This window comes from Thamnophis elegans, chromosome 16 (assembly GCF_009769535.1).
Source record: "Thamnophis elegans isolate rThaEle1 chromosome 16, rThaEle1.pri, whole genome shotgun sequence".
In the NCBI taxonomy this organism is placed as follows: Eukaryota; Metazoa; Chordata; class Lepidosauria; order Squamata; family Colubridae; genus Thamnophis; species Thamnophis elegans.
Window position 1 is genome coordinate 39,227,862 of NC_045556.1, and position 18,836 is coordinate 39,246,697.

Here is an 18,836-nt window from a genome sequence, read left to right on the forward strand (position 1 = left end):
CCCCCCCCCCGGCCAACAGTGGCTTGATGGGCTTTGATTTCCTAAGCTTCCCACTCGCTGGTGGTACCCCGCCTGGCTCAGTCTCCTGCCTCTCCATCCATCGCTGTCACACTGCCTGCACGAGATCGGGCAAAGCACCCTGGCGTTGTTGCGTTCTGTGAATGTCAAATCGGTTTCTCCCTCCCTGGGTTTGGATGGAAAGCTTGGCACGCACAGTGGGATCCACTCCCCCTTCGCTCCTCTTTTGTTTCCTCTGGGAGGGGCCACTCATCGTCCACCTGTGGCCTTACTCCCAAGTCGACCCCTGTTCTTTAGCTCTTTCCTTCATCTGGCCACTCTGCGCATGCGCACACTGGGAACAGGCTCCAGCTGTTCTTCTGCCTCACTGATGTCTGACTCTGAAGGCAGCTGATAACTGTCAGACGGCCCTGGCCCCCTCTCTGCCTCCGACACAGAGCCCTCATCATCCGAGCCTCCCCCAGACTCCAGGACTGGCCCAGGTTCCTCCCCAACCTCCTCACTGGCCGAATCTGATGCCAGCTCCGCTGGAGGGCCACAACACCATCTTAAATATGAACCTGTGGCCCAGCGTCTGAATTTGGATCAGGTGACCACAGGGAATGCTGCAACGGCTCTAAGTGTGAAAAGGGGCACTTAAAGGGCATTTTTTCAGCGCCCTTGTATCTTTGAATGGCCATTAAAGTCAAGGACTACCTGTACCGCGATGTTCAGGCTGGGCATTCGGGAAAATTAAAATAGCAACCCTTCTCCCGACTGCTGTGAATTAACTGAAGAGTTTTGAGCTGTGCCCTTCACAAGTGTGTAGTCCGTGGGGTGCTTGCATGTGGTGTACGCATTTCAAGGTTATCCCATGCTGACAGGAATGTAAAAGTGACAATGCCAACTGCATGTAAGGAAAACTTGTACAAAATGTTTTGTAGGTGGCACTTTGCCCCAGCAAGGCTGGCCAGAGTGTATGAAGATCAGCCAAATGTTGGAAATGTAACCTAACACCGGGTTCCTATTGCCATATGTGGTGGACATGTCCCAAAACTAAGAAGTATTGGTCGAAAATACATATCTGGTTGGAAAAAAATGACAAAGAAGCATATTGATCTGAGTCCAGAGACATTTTTCTTAGGCATCCTACCAGAAAAATACGAGAAAAAGGCTATATATTTGATTCTACATGTACTGACTGTGGCTAGGATTGTATGTGCGCAGCAGTGGAAGAGTGAGGCGATCCCGTCAGACGACAGGGTGAATTACCTCCTTGCGACTGATTAGATCGCACAGATTAGGCCTCCTCCGAGTTCCATCCGCCAGTCAGTGTCGACTGGCAACTACGCGGAGGAGAGCCTTCTCGGTAGTAGCTCCGACCCTGTGGAACGATTTCCCCGTGGAGATTCGTACCCTCACCACCCTCCAGACCTTCCGCACAGCCCTCAAGACCTGGCTATCCCGTCAGGCCTGGGGTTAAAGATTGGGATCCGTCCCCACCCGAATGATGAATGTTGTGTTTTATTCTTACTTGCACTGTTTTTATGTTTATTGTTTTATTGTCTTGTACTCCCCTCCCTATATATTGTAAGCCGCCCTGAGTCCCCTCAGGGAAAAGGGCGGCCTATAAATAATAATAAAACCTAAAACCTAAACCTAAACCTGATTCAGTAAAATAACACAATCTGCAGAAATCGACAGATTAATGCTTATTATCAAGGACAGAGAAGAAACTGAGGATTTTTTGACGGTGGGATGTATTTTATCAGTGGCTAGAGAATAGAAACAGAAGTTAGGAAGGAGGAGATACAAGACGAGAAAACGTTACTCCGGAGAGTTGTTTATGATGATATTATGTATTATTGTAATTATCTTGATATATAGTTATAGTATCAATGTTATTGTAATGAACATAACAATGAATATGTGGACTTTCAAATAATTGTACCCAGTTCACACACTGTTTGATGGTGATGAAAAGTATTATAAATGAAATAAATTTTTAAAAAGGTTATCCCACATTTTTGCAACGTAGAACAAATATTGGCTTGTTTCTTTAATTCTGAGGTATTTCCTTAGATGTATGGAGTTATTCTCTTTGGGTCTCCATCTCCGGAGCCTTCGGCAGTTTCTCCTGGTGCTCCTTCTTCTTCTTGAATGACTAAAGACCTTTTTTCCTACTAATTGCAGGTGTCCATGGCATCCTTGATGAGATAGTCACGGTTCCGCTTCACAGATACGGAGCTGAAAGGACAGTGCGTCGCGCAGGAGGACCAAAAAAGAATGGGAAGGAAGAGGAGAGGATGGACAAAAGCCATCTCTCATAGCTATTACCCAAGGTGAAAGATTCATACCTTTCTTTCTTCAGATGCTTTGTCTTGGTGTGGTTGACTGACAAGTGGGCTGGGGATTATGGAATGAATGGTTGCAAGGAATCGGTCTAGTCTAAAGAAGAGAAAGACTAGGAGTAACATGATAGCAGTCTTCCAAAATTTGAGGAGAGAATGGAGAGGCGGGATTAACCTAGTCTCCAAAGCATCAGAGGGCAGGACAAGAAGTAACAGGCAGAAGATCATCAAAGAGAGATCCAACCTAGAATTAAGGAGAAATTTCCTGACAATTAATCAATGGAATGGCTTCCCTCCAAAAGTTGTGGGTGCTCCATCACAGAAGGATATTGTCAGTTTTGAAGACAAAGCCCCGAGAGAAAACATGCAGCGTTAAGTTGACTTCCCATGAGTAACCTTAAGCAAGGAAGACCTTTGGGTGAGGAACATCTCCATGGATCAATGTTCTTCATGGAATTTGCTCCATAGAGGTAGTCCTCCCCTGAGGTTTTTTCCATGGAGACGCTGCCCACCCAAAGTGCTTCTGCGTTCCATGTTCTTCAGTGGCATGTTCGTTCATGGAGATGTTTCTCACCCAAAAGCTCTTGCATGGGAGATGCTACTCACAAAAATGCTTCTGTGGTCAATATTCTTCATCTCCATGGAAGACCTTTGGCATGACGAACGTTGACTTCGGGTGGGAGGCATCTCCCTTGGAAGAGCTTTGGCTGAGGAACATCTCCATGGAGGAGCCTGCATGAAGAACATTGACCAAGGAAGCCTTTTGGGTGGGCACCATCTCCATGGAAGAACTTAAGATGAGGAACATCTCCCTGAATCAATGTTCTTCATTCAAAGTCTTGGCCAACAATACTCATCATCTCCATGAAGAACTTTGGCTGAGGTCTCCATGGAGGAGTTTGGCATGAAGAACCTTGACGTTGGGTGGGAGGCATCTCCCTTGGAAGAGCTTCGGCTGAGGAACATCTCCATGGAGGAGTCTGCATGCAGAGCATTGACCAAGTGGGCCCTATCTCCACGGAAGGCCCCACCGAGGGGGCCTCCCCCACCACCTGCCCTCGTCCTGCATCCGCGGGGCGCCCCACCGAGCCCAGCGCAGCGCCTCGCACCACCCGCGGCAGGGAGGGGCTCCTCCGCACCCCGCCACGCCCTCTCCGCGCTCGCCACGCCCCCACCCTGCGTCCTCGCTCCCTCCCTCCCTCCCTCCCCTCGGCGCGTGACGTCACGCGTCCCCGCCGCCGCCGCCACCCTCGCCTTCGTCGTCTCCCTCCTTCCGCTTTCCGGCGGAAGTGAGGGAGGGACTTCCTTTTCCGGGTACGGGTCCCCAGGCGGAGGGAAGAGCGAGGCAGCCGGAGCGCTTGAGCCCCCCGGGCGCCAGACGGAGAGGCCGAGTGAGTGGCGGGGAGGCGGCCGAGCGCAGCCGAGGCGGGTCCGGGGGCCTCGCGGGGGCCGCGGGGGGAGAGCCGGCGGCGAGGGCTCCGGAGGGCAGAGCGGGCAACCCGAGGAGGCCTCAGGCCCGGCCTCGGCTTGACAGGAGGTGGGCCGGGCCGCCCCGCAGGAGGCCGGGGATTGGGGGTAGCGGGGCTCCTATGGGGTCGCCCGGGGCATGCCGGGAGAGGAGGGGGGAGCCCCTTCCCTCCTCCCCAATTCGGGGGGCTCTTCGTTTTGACAGCCCCTCCCCCACCCCCTTTGGCCTTGCCCCCCAATTTGAGGAGGGGTCTCCCCCACGAGACCCCCCCGGGAGCCCCCTTCGGCAGCGGCACTCAGTCGGCTTTGCTAGGCCGCGGTTATAGTTGGCTGCCAGGTAGGCTGCTCCTGGATGGGGAGGCTCGACTGTCCAGGGAATGTGGTAGATCAGCAGCAGCCGCCCTCCTGGTTAGAGCCACCCCCACCACCCCCCCCCCAGCAGGGCTGCCCCTGTTAGGGGGATCTACACCCAGAGCAGGGGGTCAGCCCCATGTGGCTCTTTATCATCCCTCTGCTGTGGCTCAGAATAGGCGCCAATGTGTGACACCCGCCCAGCATGCGATGCCTGTTTTACTGATCTACTTTTGGACGCTATTTGGGAACCCATTAACCCGCATCTGAAAGTTCAAGATCTTACTCCCCCCCCCCCCACACCCACCCACAAGCCCATCACACGCCGTGTATCCAGCTTTCCCACCCCCCAGGAAGACCAACCATGGATAAACCCAAGAAAAGTTTGGGAAGCAAACAGAACGTTTCGTTCCCGCTGCCTGTGCTACGTTCTGTGGGCGCTCAGGAAATAGTCAGGCAGGGGGAGGGTTTTGTGGCTCCCGGTGCTTTCTCTCCTGTGGGGGAACGGATCCAAATGGCCCTTTGAGTGTTTAAGGTTGCCGACTCCTGGGCCAGAGGGGACGGGGGTGGGGGGTCCTTCAAGGAGACCCGGAGGCCCTGTCCTTGGTCCTGGGGGTTTTGGACAGCGGAGTCTGGGTGATCAGGGAGAGATTCAACCTGGAAATAAGGAGGAATTTTTCTGACAGTGAGAGCAATCAACCCAATGGAAGAGAAGTTGCCTTCAGGAGTTATGGGAGCTTCATCGCTGGAGGCTTTCAAGAAGAGACTGGACTCCCATCGGTCAGAAATGGTGTCGGGTCTCCTGTTTGGGTGAGGGGGTGTGTGTGGACTAGATGACCTACAGGGTCCCTTCCAACTCTGTTAACCTGTAAAGGATATTGAGACTCTAGAAAGAGTACAGAGAAGAGTAACCAAGAGGATTAGGGAACTGGAAGCTAAAACATATAATGAACGATTGTAGGAACTGGGCCTGGCTAGTCTAGTGAAGAGGAGGACCAGGGGAGGCAAGATAGCATCTTCCAATATTTGAGGGGCTGCCACAGAGAGGAGGGGGGGGTCAACTTATTTTCCAAAGCACCCGGAGGCCAGACGAGGAATAATGGGTGGAAACTGACCAAAGAGAGATTCCACCTTGAAATGAGGAGGAAATTTCTGACAGTGAGAGCAATCAACCCAATGGAACAGAAGTTCCCTTCGGAAGTTGTGGGAGCTTCATCCCTTCAGGCTTTCAAGAAGAGACTGGACTGCCATTGGTCAGAAATGGTGTAGGGTCTCCTGCTTGGCTGAGGGAGGGGGTTGGACTAGATGACCTACAAGGTCCCTTCCAACTCTGTTTAATCTGTTTAAAGTCTTGCAGTAGGTGCTAGCCAGCCTTGCGTCTTCCGGGCCTGGCTCCGATTCCCTTAATTGGTTTCACTGAACTTAAATGTAACTATGATTTTATGACCTGTGACCTGCTGTTTATACGTAGGCCGTGAGCTTCTGAACCAGAGACAAATTCCTTGTGTTTCAGATCACACTTGCCCCCCACCCCCCAAAAGAAATTCTATTCTATTCTTCTAAATTATTCATCCAAGCCGGTTGTCCTGGATTGACTGACAGCCTCCTGTACAAATGTTTGTAGCTCAGGGTTGCAATGAGGGGTCCTTGGTGCTCTCTGAGCTTGGTGGTTTCCTTGCAGACCTTCCACGACTTAACTAGGTAATGTCATCAGTGGTAGTGAATGTGGGGTGTTCTCCCTCTTTGTGCACAATAGCTCTGAGTTAGGGAACCTCATCAGTGCTAGAAGAGAGGTGGGTTTGTGGAGGAGGAGGAGGAGGAGGAGGACTATGGGGGCCTTGATGCGCTCTGAGCATGTTTTCTTGAAGACGTTTCATGACCCATCTAGGTAACATCATCAGGGTTAGAAGGGGAAGGGGTTTGTGGAGGAGGAGGAGGAACAGGAGGACAACTGTGGGGTCCTTGGTGCTCTCTGAGCTTGGTGGTTTCCTTGCCGACGTTCCATGACCGAACTAGGTAACGTCATCAGTGCTTGTGAGTGTGAGGGTTTCTCCCTGTGTATATACAGTTTCTCTTGCAAGACATTTCATGACCCAACCAGGTAACGTCATCCGGGAGTGTGCTGCCTTCTAACACTGGTGGTATTACCTAGTTTGGGCCATGAATTGTCTGCAGGAAAACAGCACCAAGGAGCCCTCCTGCACGGAATACAGGTAGCTCTCAACTTACAACCTGCCGTTGAGCCACCAAACTTTCTGTTGCTTTAAGTGAAACATTTGTTAAGCAAATTTTGCCTCATTCTACCACCTTCCTTGCCACAGTTGTTAAGTGGATCACAGCGGTGGTTCACTTAGTCGCACGATTATCAAGTGAATCGAGCTTCCCCACTGACTTTGCTTTGTACGACGGTCGCCAAAGGGGAATCATGTGACACGGCGGCCGCCCTAAATACGAACCTGTTGCCAAGCACCCAAATTTGGACCACGGGAGGGTGGTGGTGGTGCTGCAATGGTCGTTAAGTGTGGAAAACCTAAGTCCTAAGTCCCTTTTTTCCAGTGCCGTTGTAAGTTTGCAACCGTCACTAAATGAAGCGATATAAGTTGAGGACTACCTGTACAGGTTTGGCACGGTGTCTCCTTCCCCTGGGCTTGATTAGTTCGGCAGGAATGCTTTTTTTTCTCTCTGCCCTGCGGTGGTTTTCTGCAACGTCTGCAATCTTCCACTTCTAGCTGGAGTAACAATCCCTTATTTCCTCTGCTACTGATAAGGAAAAGGCTGGTGAGCCTCCGACAGCTTTGTGGGTTCTTCTGTGCAGCTCTACAGCATCTTCACTGGAAACGGGCACCTCGCTTGGCAGATTTTTCAACCAGGACAATGCAAAATTGCTTTTGCCATCGCCTGGATTCTAGATTCATCTTCCCCGCATCCTTCTCCTTTAGCTTCCTACTTGCTTCTTAAATCTGTCTGCCGTCTGTCTGTCTGCCTGGCTCTTCTTATCAAAGCTTCGCTCCGTCTTTTGGAAAGTTTGAATTCCTCAGATCGTCCTTGCCGTGTTTTTTCACCCGTGCACACGCCTGTATCCCTCACACTCCTCCTGGGAAGGAGGGCTGTTGGCAGAGCCCAGAGAAGGAATGACAAATAGCACGTTAAGGGAATTAAAGTGCATTAATTAATTAAAAAGGGGACGGGATGAAATGAAAATATCTGAACCTCCCTTACCTTCCACCCCTCTAACTTCCTAGTCCTACAAATCGTCCTTGCTTCCAATCAAATTCATGCGTTGCTCTCTACCGTTAGTCCTCGACTTACAACCTTCCATTTAGTGGCAGCGGAAAGTTACAGCGACTCGCCCTCAATTGCCTGCTGAGCATTCCGTTTTGTCTCATTTATTCTTTAGTTCCGTTTTATATTTACAGATAGTCCTTGAGTTACGGTCACAATTGAGCCCAAAATTTATATCGCTAAGCGAGACATTGGGTAACTGAATTTTGCCCCATTTTACCACCTTTCTTGCCAGTAAATCACCGCAGTTCAGTTGGAGAAACGGTTGCTCAGTCAATCTGACTTTGCTTGCCAGAAGGTCACAAAAGGGGATCACGTGACCCCCGGGACACTGCGACCGTCATAAGTGTGGGTCAGTTGTCGAGTATCTGAATGTAAATCACGTGATCTGCAACGGTCGTAAGTCTGAAAAATGGTCCCAAGTCACTTTTTTCGGTGCCCTTGCAAGGGGTCACAGACCTTCTGACAAGCAAAGTCACCGGGGAAGCCAGATTCACTTAACAACCAGGTGACTAAGTTAACAACGGCAGTGGGTAGTTCTGGGCCAATCCCCAGGCGACAGTGAGTTCCAGTCCTGCCTCTAGTCTGCAATACTTCTGCCATGTATCTACTGGCTGAATGCTGGCTGGATAAAGCGCCTGGATCCTGCCATTGAGCCGAGGTGGCGCAGTGGGTAGAGTGCAGTACTGCAGGCCACTTGACTGCTATCTGCAGTTCGGCTGTTCAAATCTCACCGGCTCAAGGTTGACTCAGCCTTCCATCCTTCCGAGGTGGGTGAAATGAGGACCCGGATTGTTGTTGGGGGCGATATGCTGACTCTGTAAGCTGCTTAGAGAGGGCTGAGAGCCCTAGGAAGCGGTATATAAGTCTAACTGCTACCACTGCTACATTGCATGGACCATTCTATCTCTGATAGTGTTTAGCCTGCCGTCCAGACCTGGGTGCCCAGTCAGGCCACAGGCTAAGTAACCGTGGCAAGAGCGGCACAGGGCTTATTCACCAAAAAGGGGTTGCATAACTGGACTGCCCCCGGGTCATGATTTGTTGGTAAGGCAGAATTTGAGAGACCGCCTCATGCGAGCACATTCATTGCTGGCCCAGTGCGCATTCACTTCGGGCCCTTTTCTGGCTGTGCAATTCCGTGCAGATACTGTCACGCGGCATGTGCCCTCGATGGGATGCACAGCACAGTGGAATAGAATAGAATTTAGGAATAGAATAAGAATTCTTTTATTGGCCAAGTGTGATTGAACACACAGGGGGTTTGTCTTTGGTGCAGATGCTCCCAGGGGACATGAAAAGACAGGATACATTGGTCAAGAGTCATAAGGAACAACACTTAATGATAGTCATACAGGGTTCAAGTAAGCAATCTAGGAAACAATATCAGTCATAAGGATGCAAGCAACAGAGTTACAGTCGTAAGTGGGAGGAAGATGGGGGGGGGATAGGAGTGATGAGAAGAAGATTAATAGTGATGCACCTTAGTGAATAGTTTGACAGTGTTGAGGGAATTAGTTGTTAAGCAGAGTGATGGCGTTTGGGGGAAAAAACTGTCCTTGTGTCCAGTTGTTCTGGTGTGTTGTGCCTTATAGCGTCGTTTTGAGGGCATAAGTTGAAGCAATTTATATCCAGGATGAGAGGGGCCTGTAGTTATTTTCACAGCCCTGTAATTAGGTCCTGTAACGTCTTTTCCTGCCTCTTTTAGATTTCTAGATCTCTTTTTCCTCCGGAATATTACTTGATGTTTTTTCATTGACTACTTATTAAACTTACACCCTGCCCATCCAATCAATCAATCGAGACATTGATTACGTTTTACATGTAGTCCTCAATTTACAACCACCGTTGAGGCCAAAATTTCTGTTGCTAAAAGAACATTAAATGAGTTTTATCCCATTTTGTGACCTTTTCTTGCCATGTTTGTTAAGCGAATCACCACAGTTGTTGAGTTAGCAACACGGCCGTTAAGTGAATCGGCTTTCCCGTTTGGCTTCGCTTGTCAAAAGGTCACAAAAAGGGATCACGTCATAAATACATGCCAGTGTTGATCACGTGACCACGGATGCCTGCAGTGGTCAGAACAACAGTTGGAAGGGACCTTGGAGGTCATCTAGTCCAACCCCCCCTGCTCAAGCAGGGAACTCAAGGCCGTTTCTGACACTCTCTTTTGTAAGCGTGAGTCATAAGTGTGGAAAAGGCTCATAAGTCACTTTTCAAGTGCCGTCGCAGCACTGAACAGTCATTAAATGAATGGATGTAAGCCGGGAGCCACCCGTGGTGCATTTCCCCAACATCTTGATAAGATTTTTCACCTCCTAAACCACAAACCAAAAACTTTGGAAGAAAACAGGTGTAGAAAGCGTTTTTGCGGTATAAAATTGGCGAAGCACAGATGACAACGTTATGATTTTATTCAGGTGTATGGATTTACGGTCTTGATTAAGGAAGCAAAGCTGCCATTTGGATGAGTGAACGCTTGCTTCTCGTTGTGGTCATAAATCAAGGACAACCTATATTGCGTAGTCCAACCTCTTAACTTCACCTGCCCCCCTGAATAATTGGGGCTGGGAAGGAAAAACATTCAGAAACTTGTTTGCAGGCATCATTCCCACTAAGTCACTTCTAAAGCCCAGCTGTGGCGTTCACACCCCTTCGGCTGCTCTTTTGAGCCGCAATTTGTCAAGAAACTGCCACATCATCAATGTCAGGTTTTGACTTGACCTGGCCAGGAGTGGGCTGTAAGCCAACCTTTGTTCAAATAACCAAAAAAAAAAAAAAAAAAAAAAAAAAAAAACACGGATTGATTCAGTGGGACCTCAAGTCAAACCGAAAGCTACCGAATTAAAGAGAGAGCTCTCATTGACTTTTGCACTCGGCGTGACTAACTGATCCGCTAGCAAACACGCTTGGCTGCTGTTGTTTTTATTGTTCTTACACTGTGGGGGGTGTTTTTCTTAGAACGTAGAATCCTAGGGCTGGAAGGCACCTTGGAGGTCTTCTAGTCCAACCCCCTTGGTCAAGCCAGACAACCTATTGTCAGAACAATATGTCAGATCCATGGCTGTCCTGCTTCTTCTTGAAGGCTCTAGCGATGGAGCACCCATAACCTCTGGAGGCAAAGCCACTGGCTGTTTTCACTGTCGTGTTAATTCAGGTGTCAGCAACCTTCCGCCTGTGGCTCTTTCATCCCTCTGCTGCGGCTCCCTGTTGCTGGTCGGCTTCAGAATTGATAGGGCTTCCGGTTAGGACAAGATAGAAGATGCCGCACAAGGAGGAGACTCTTTGAGGGGGGGGGGGACACTGGACTTCCGGTCGGCTTCAGAATTGAATAGGGCTTCCGTTGTGACTCTTTGGGTGTTTAAGGTTGCCGGCCCCTGTGTTAATTCCTCCTCAATTCTAGGTTGCTTCTCTCCTTGCTTGGGCAGGGCTAGAACTCAGGATCTCCCGCCCTCTAGCCTGCGCCTTAACCCCTAGCCAAATCTGACTCTCTTCTCTGTTTTTCCTTGCCCTTTTCCGCAACGGAGCTGGCACCCCCATCGTTCGGTGGTCTTCTGTTTTTCAGAGACGTGGCCTTGTTCTCTCTCTCTCTGTTGTTGTAATATAGTTATAGTTGGTTACTTTATACTCTGTCTGTCTCTGTCCCTCCTTTGAAACGCTTCCTGAAGGAGCCTCCTCCTTTGACGGGGGCTGTTGGGAGGGCATTTCCTCTCTCTCCCTTCCTCCCTGCCTGCACAACCGTCCAGAAGCACCTTGGACGTTGATCCTTGTTTTCCTTTTTTCTCCTCCGTTTTTTCTCTCTCTTAAGGGGGTCGCATTACGTAAGCTTTCGGATCACAAAAGTTTTGCCAAACAGCTGCAAGTTTGAGGAAGCCTAAACCCCGAACAACAATCTGCATTTTTTTTTTTTTTTTTTTTTTTTGGTTTCTTGGTATTAAAAACAAAAACTAAACAGGTTAATCCTCGGCTTGCAACTGTTCATTTCGTTACGACATCATTCCAAAGAGGCACTTAACGGCCGTTTCCCACACTCCATGACCATTGCGGCATGGACCAAAGTCCAGGCACTTGGCCACTGGAGGTTCCCAAGAAGAGATTCGACTGACCGGGATGGTCAGATCGGATCTCCACCCCTTGGGCAGGGGGTTGGACTAGAAGGCCTCCCGAGGTCCCTTCCGGCCCTTCGATTCTAGGATGCTCTCGAGTCACCTTGGTTAAAAGTTATGGGGAAGGTTGTAGCCTTGTAGATAGGGGCCCAAGCCCACCCCTGGGCATTTCATCACTAGCCAAACCCGAACACGCATGCCACAGAGACGGCTCTGCGTGCCCCTTCCAGCACATGTGCCGTAGATTGGCCATGACGGCCCTGGGAGAGGGTCAGGGGTCAGCAGCAGAGAGGAAGGCGGGGGGTGGGGATGTAACTTGCTGCCTCTCTCCTGGGTCCAAAGGTGGTTTGCGCAGGAGCAAAAGAGGCTGATTCCCAATAAACCTTCTGCAGAAGGAAAGGAGGCTCCTTGACCAGCAGGCAGTGTGGCCAATGACCCCAGCAGAGCAGAGATACCCCCCCCAGGGGCTAACCCCCCCTCCCCCCGGCTGCTTAGTTCTCCACCCTCCTGAATAAACAGCTGCAAAAGTAGGAATAAACTAACTTCTTCAGAAATACTGGGAGAATTGCCGGGGCCCTCAAACTACAGCCCACAAGGTAGCCATGGCCCGCCGAAGCCATTAATCCGGCCCGCGTGGGACCACAAGGCTGCCCCTGTCCTCATTGCCCCATCTACCTGCCAGCCCCCACCTCCAGAGAGAGGGAGGGACACAGACACACAGGTCCCTCACCCCCTCCCTCCCCAGGCAGCCACATCCCTTCGCTAACCTCCTTTTCCACCCCCAGGAGCAGAACAAATTAAAGTTTAATTTGTGTGTATTGTTTAATGGACTGCTCAATTGGCCATGCCCACCCAGTCACATGACCACCTGGCAACGCCCACCCAGCCAGTCCGCCAGTCCCCCCTTCCCCAAACAGTCTGAGGGACCATGAATTGGCCCCCTGTTTAAAAGTTTGAGGACCCCTGCCGTGGTTTCAGAAGCCGAATCCATCTAAGTTTCTGGAGGCTCCAAGGTCCCTTCCAGCTCTATTCTGATTGGTTGGTTGGTTGGTTGGTTGGGTCTCCTGCTTGAGCAGGGGGCTGGACTAGAAGACCTCCAAGATCCCAAATCTGGTTTCCCAGGACTTCCATTGGTTCATCATCTGCCTTTCCTCCTTCCCTCTTCCTTCCTTGTGGGCTCACCTGGGGATTGTACGGCTTCCCTGTAATAATGTTGATGGGCTGAGGATTGGCTGGGCAACCTAGCTAACCCCTTTTTCTTTTGTTCTTTTTAAATTTCTCTGCCTACAGCAAATGGCTGCTAAAATTGGAGAAATTTCTCACGTGAATAATTCTGCACCCCTCGTGGACCCCTCGGTGTACGGTTACGGAGTAAAGCGGGCTTTGGAAGAGGGGAGTAAGTATTATTTTATTGTTTTCAACATTTTTGAAATCTCTTTTGCATTAAAGGAAGTTTGGTTTGGTTCACCAATGGCTGGCAGTGGTGGTGAGAATCTCTCTCTCCCTCCCCACCCACCCACCATGTTTCCCCAAAAATAAGACAGGGTCTTGTTTTCTTTTGTCCCCCGAAAAAATATCTTGGCCTTTTTTGGGGTGGGGGTGGGGTTTCTTATTATTTTTGAGGTGCAGGAGGTGGCGAGCATGGTCACCCCATTGCTGCTGCTGTGTTGCAATATTTTCAGGGGGGGGGAGCTTATTGTAGTGCATGCGGTCAAAAGCCCAATTGGGCTGATTATCCAGGGAAGTCTTATTTTCAGGGAAACAGGGTATCTATCTATCTATCTATCTATCTATCTATCTATCTATCTATCTATCTATCTATCTATCTATCTATCATCTATCCATCTATCATCTATCTATCATCTATCCATCTATCCATCTATCTATCTCTATATCTTCTCTCTCTCTCTCTCTCTCTCTCCTATCTACCTCTCTATATCTATCTACCTTATCTACCTACCTAGCTAATTTATTGGCCGCCCATCTTCCCATAGGGTATCGGTTACATCTAAGTCAAAACATGCAAAGTTAAAATCAAACATTCAAAATCTAAGAAGAGGTGGGGGGGGAGGGCAGGGGCAGAGTTGTGAGGAGGTGGGATCTGTTATTACTCAATCAACCCCCTTCTCTGTGCTGTTCCCCCATTGGGGTCCCAGGCAGACCGGCACAGCCAGGTCTTTAAGGAAAGGAGAGGGGAGGGCTGGGGCCAACCTCACATCGGGGGACAAGATGTTCCAGAGGGGAGGGGCCACAGCAGAGAAGGAAGGACCTCCCTCCTGGATCTCCCCAGCCGGAGGAATCGGCCTGACGGGACCCTCAGCGGGTCTCCTCTGCTGGCCCGAGTGGGGCAGGGCCCATCCCAGTGGGGTGAGACGCTCCCTCAGGTAACCTGGACCCTCATCTATGAATGGAGGTTTGTCCTCTGGAGCCTCTGAGAAACAGAATAACCCGGAGCGGTTGGGCGTGGTTAGAAGAGGAATTTCATCAGCAGTTATCAGGCTTGAGCAGACGGTTGTTTCGTCTTTCCCTTGACCAGACGGGGGGGTGGGGGGGTTTCTCAGTTTTTCACCCAGCGAGGGCTTCTCCAAGGGCGATTGGGGAGATGCTGATAAGTTCCAAGGAAGGTTTGACTTGTTTCTCTTGCAAAGGGGGGAGGGGGGAATCCTCAATTTATAACGGTTTGCTTACTGACTGTTGACAGCAGGACCACAAAAGTGAAGTGAGGAGGGCTGTTTGGCAATTGCGACCATCTCAGAATCCCCACCGTCACGTGATCAAAATCTGGACCCTTGGCAATAGCAATAGCAGTTAGACTTATATACCGCTTCATGGGGCTTTCAGCCCTCTCTAAGCGGTTTACAGAGTCAGCATATTGCCCCCAACAACAATCCGGGTCCTCATTTCGCCCACCTCAGAAGGATGGAAGGCTGAGTCAACCTTGAGCCGGTGAGATTTGAACAGCCGAACTGCTGAACTGCAGTCAGCTGATGTAGCCTGCAGTGCTGCATTTAACCACTGCGCCACCTCGGCAACTGGCATACCTTCAGGCCGGCTGCCCCTGGGTCAAATCCTTCGCTCTTTTGCCCCCTTCTGACCAGCAGAGTGAATGGGATTCGCTTAATGGCCGTGCCAGTTGTAAAATAGGGCCTAACTCCCTTAACTTTAGTTTACTGTCATTGCACCTTGTACAACAAAATCATATGGCATTAAAGGCCTTTAAATTCTGGCCCCGGTTTCTGGTCGTAGGTCAAGGACTTCCTGTAGAGCTGAGACTTGCCTCGTTCTTGGTTTCTGCCAAATTTGTCCCATCTCAACCTTGTCCTCCTCTCGGGCGTTGTGGTTTCTCCCGAGGAAATTGTTCTGCGTTTTCTATCCTGGCAGAGTTTGGACTTCTGGAGTTGCCTCTTGCTTTAATTCCCTCTGACTCCGAGCAGCTTTGGACTACGGGCAGTCCTCGGCTCAACGACCGCAACTGAGCCCAACATTTCTGTTGTTAAGTGAACCATTTGTTAAGCGAGCTTTGTCCCATGTTACGACCTTTCTTGCCACAGTTGTTAAGGCGAATCATTTTGGTGGTTAAGTTAGTAACGGTTGTTAAGTGAGTCTGCCCCCCCCCCATTGACTTGACAGAAGGTCGCAAAAGGGGATCGCGTGCCCCCTCCACCCCCCCGGGGATGCTACGACCATCGTCCTTAGGAACCAGTTGCCAGGTTCTTGAATTTTGATCACGTGACCATGGGGAAACCGGTCATAAGTCAGTTTTCTTCAGTGTCGTAACTTTGAACGGTCACTGAATGAATAGCCAGGGACTATTTCTGCAATAGGAATTTCTTACTTGAGAAAGTCCGTAGTTACTCGAGTGAATCAGGCACGACCGACTCTTTCAAAGGCCTTTCATTACGTACGAGTCGGATTGCATAATTACAATCCATTAAAGTCTCCCAGATTAAATTAAAGTTATTTATTCATTTAAACCATTGGCGCGGCTGCCCGTCTCAGCGGCAGCTCCGGGTACCCTACGGCTTAAAAATCAACAATTAAAGTAACAGTGCAATTAATGGATATCCGAGGTCACAAAAACAGGAGGCCCCTCTTGCAACGAAACAATCGGCCGGCAGATTCAAGACGTCGTTTACATACAAAGCAATTTCTGAGATGGATGCGTGCTGACTTCGCTCCGTCTAAGACGCAAATTGTCTTGTGTCATTTCCAGTAAGAAGTATAAAATATCCTAGCAACTATGGCCGAATGCAGAGCCGGCTTCGTAGACTTTCTGCGCACAGAAAGCTTAATAATGCTTCACAGAAAGGGAAAAAGAAAAATAGCCGACAAGCGGAGGGGAGAAGCTGATTTTCAGGCATTCGTTTCACTCTTGAGTTTTAATGTGTTAAATGAAAACTAATTAATTAATTCATGCATTAAAGCTCAGCAACTCCTGACATACGACTGCGATTTTAAAAAAAATGGCCGTAAAACGGAGTTTGTAAAATTTTCCTAGGCAATTTGGAGCTGATGGAGAGAGATTTGATAAGGATTTATGGGAATATGGGAAACTCAGAATAATGTTTTAACGGGGCGTCCTTTTAATCGTTTTAACTATTTTGTTTTTACTTGTTTTATAATCTGTAAACCTCCCAGAGACACATAGGGGAGATGGGCAGTAGAAATACAGAGAGAGAGGGAGGGAGGGAGGGAGGGAGGAAGGAAGGAAATGGAGGAAAGAAAGAGGAAAGAAAGGAAAGAAAGAGAGAGGTTAGAAAGAGAAAGGAAGGAAGGAAAGAGGAAGGAAGGAAATGGAGGGAGGGATGAAAGTTAGAAAGAGAAAGGAAGGAAGGAAGAAAAGAGGAAGGAAGGGAAGAAAGGCTCTTGAGACAAACCCTTAACTTTCCTTTCCTGCTTCTGCTCATCTCTCTCTCTCCCTCTCACCCTCCTGTGCATTTTCTAAATTTTACTTCTCCAGCAGGTTGGAAATAGCCACCTCGGCAGCGCGAAAGGCCCATGAAAGTCGCATCTATCCCATTTCAGAAAACAGACAGCTGATTGATGGAGCATTATGAAACAGAGTTCGTCCTGGCGGGGCATTGATTGTCACAAGTCCCTGCACTATTCTGAGAGGGGTGGGTGGGTGGGCGCCATTCGTAAGGAGCTGCCCCGATATTTCTTGCCTTAAAATAGACTTTATCCGTGGTTCTCGCTGCCGAAAATGACTGAGCTGACCTGGGAAATGGGCATGAAATGGAGCTTGAAATGCAGAATTCATTCTCCTTTTCTCCACGTTCCCTTTTAAATGATTTCCCGCAAAAGGAAATGCTCTACTTTCTGAAAACAAGCAGTTGAAAACCCAGAGTAATTGGGTGGCTCGGTGCAAAGAAGGGGGAGGGAAAATTCTTCTTTTCCCCCCCTCCCCCGGCTGTGATTTCCTTGGCAGGTGTTTTTTCACCTGCCAAGGCTGCTAGCAAATTCCCTTCCAGCTCAGCTTTTAAAATCACCTTTTTAGAACAATCAGTCAAATGCGGTTCCCATCCCAACAAAATAACTGAGAATAATTCCCCGCAAAAAATCTTTCAGATTGACCCAATTAGCTGAAAAAGGAAGCTTTTGAAAGCAACCAGGTTTCCCCTTCTAAATCTAAGGCTGGTTGTGATTTGTTTCTGGTACACGAATCTTATGTTTTGGTACTGGAGGGTGATGTCCTTGGAGTAGTTGCTTCAACAAGTTGTAGAGGCGGTTTTCTTGTAATTGGGGTGCTCTTTGGTTTCTAAAGGGCCTTGGTGGCTCAGTGGCTAAGACGCTGAGCTTGTCGATCAGAAAAGTTGGCAGTTGGGCAGTTCAAATCCCCAGCACCACGTAACAGAGTGAGCTCCTGTCACTTGTCCCAGCTTCTGCCAACCTAGCAGTTCGAAAGCATGTAAAAAAATGCAAGTAGAAAAATAGGAACCACCTTTGGTGGGAAGGGAACAGCCTTCCGTGCTCCTTTGGCGTTGAGTCATGCTGGCCACATGACCACTGGGACATCTTCAGACAGCGCTGGCTCTTGGGCTTTGAAACGGAGATGAGCACCATCGCCCCCTAGAGTCGGGAATGACTGGTACATAGGTGCGAGGGGAACCTTTATCTTGGTTTTTAACTAAAGTGATAAGATGCAGTGAAAAGCTTCAGTGCAGGTAGTCCTCGAATTGCAACCCACAATCGAACCCCAGATCTCTGTTTGTAAGCAAGGCATTCGTTTTGCCCCATTTTGTGACCTTTCTCGGCACAGTTTTTAAGTGAGCCACATGGCTGTTAAGTGAATCTGGCTTCCCCCTTAGCTTGTCAGAAGGTCGCCAAAGGGGATCATGTAACTCTGGGACACTGCAACCGTCATAAGTAGGAGTCAGTCGTCAAGCGTCCTAATTTTGACCACATGACCATGGAGGTGCTGCCATAGTCGTAAGTGTGAAAAACAGCCACCAGTGAGGTTTTTTTCAGTGCTTTGTAACTCTGAACGGTCACTAAACAAATTGTTGTTAAACCGAGGACTTCCTGTTTGAAGCTTCCAGATAAACTGAGGATGGGCTACCTTGAGTGGAAACCTGGCCGTAAATTCAACGTGATAACGGAAAGGTCTTTGACCACAAGTTTCAGCAGAAGCTCCCAGGACATCTTAGCTGGACCTCTTTGTTCCGACCTCGGCTTCCCCAGAAAGCAGGAGGCAGAGTCCTTGTCCCAACAAAACCCCTTTTATTAAACGAAGGTGGATTCCTCTCCATTTTCAGCCAAGGCCTGGCAAACAGCCTTTCAAAGGAATATTTAGGACCACAGACCTTATCTGTCCTGGAAAGCTGCCTGTAAATATTTCCCAAATGAGGTGCTGTGCAAGGAAAGGCTGGGCACAGAGTCTCTGAGATTCATGGACAGATCTTCACACTCCTGAAACAAATTAAATAAACAAACAAATTGTTTCCTGCAAAAACTCTCCAATTCACTCCTCTTTTGTTTCCTCTGGGAGGGGCCAGTCACCTGTGGCTTTACTCCCAAGTCGACCCTGATTTCTGAGCTGTTCTTTTCTTCTGGCAGCTCTGGGCATGCGCACACTGGGAACAGGCTCCCATTGTTCTTCTGCCTCACTGCTATCTAGCTCCAAAGGCAGTTGAGAATTGCCAGACGGCCTCAGCCGCCTCTCTGCCTCCGACACGTAGCCCTCACCAGAGCCTCCCCCAGCCTCCGGGACTGGCCCACGTTCCTCCCCAACCTCCTCACTGCCCGACTCTGCTGCCAGCTCCCTTGGGGGGGGCCACAACAG

At 49.5% G+C, this 18,836-nt stretch overlaps 1 protein-coding gene across 2 annotated transcripts in view; it reads left to right on the forward strand.

Annotated features, from left to right (window-relative positions):
- Positions 1–3,631: 3,631 nt before the first annotated feature.
- FUBP3 (far upstream element binding protein 3) overlaps positions 3,632–18,836 on the forward strand; it is a 41,446-nt gene continuing 26,241 nt past the window's right edge. For both annotated transcript variants that reach the window (XM_032233461.1, XM_032233462.1), the window contains exons 1-2: positions 3,632–3,739; positions 12,845–12,950. In XM_032233461.1, the coding sequence (XP_032089352.1) occupies positions 12,848–12,950 (103 nt within the window). In that variant the 5' untranslated portion in view covers positions 3,632–3,739; positions 12,845–12,847. The remainder of the gene's footprint in view (positions 3,740–12,844; positions 12,951–18,836) is intronic.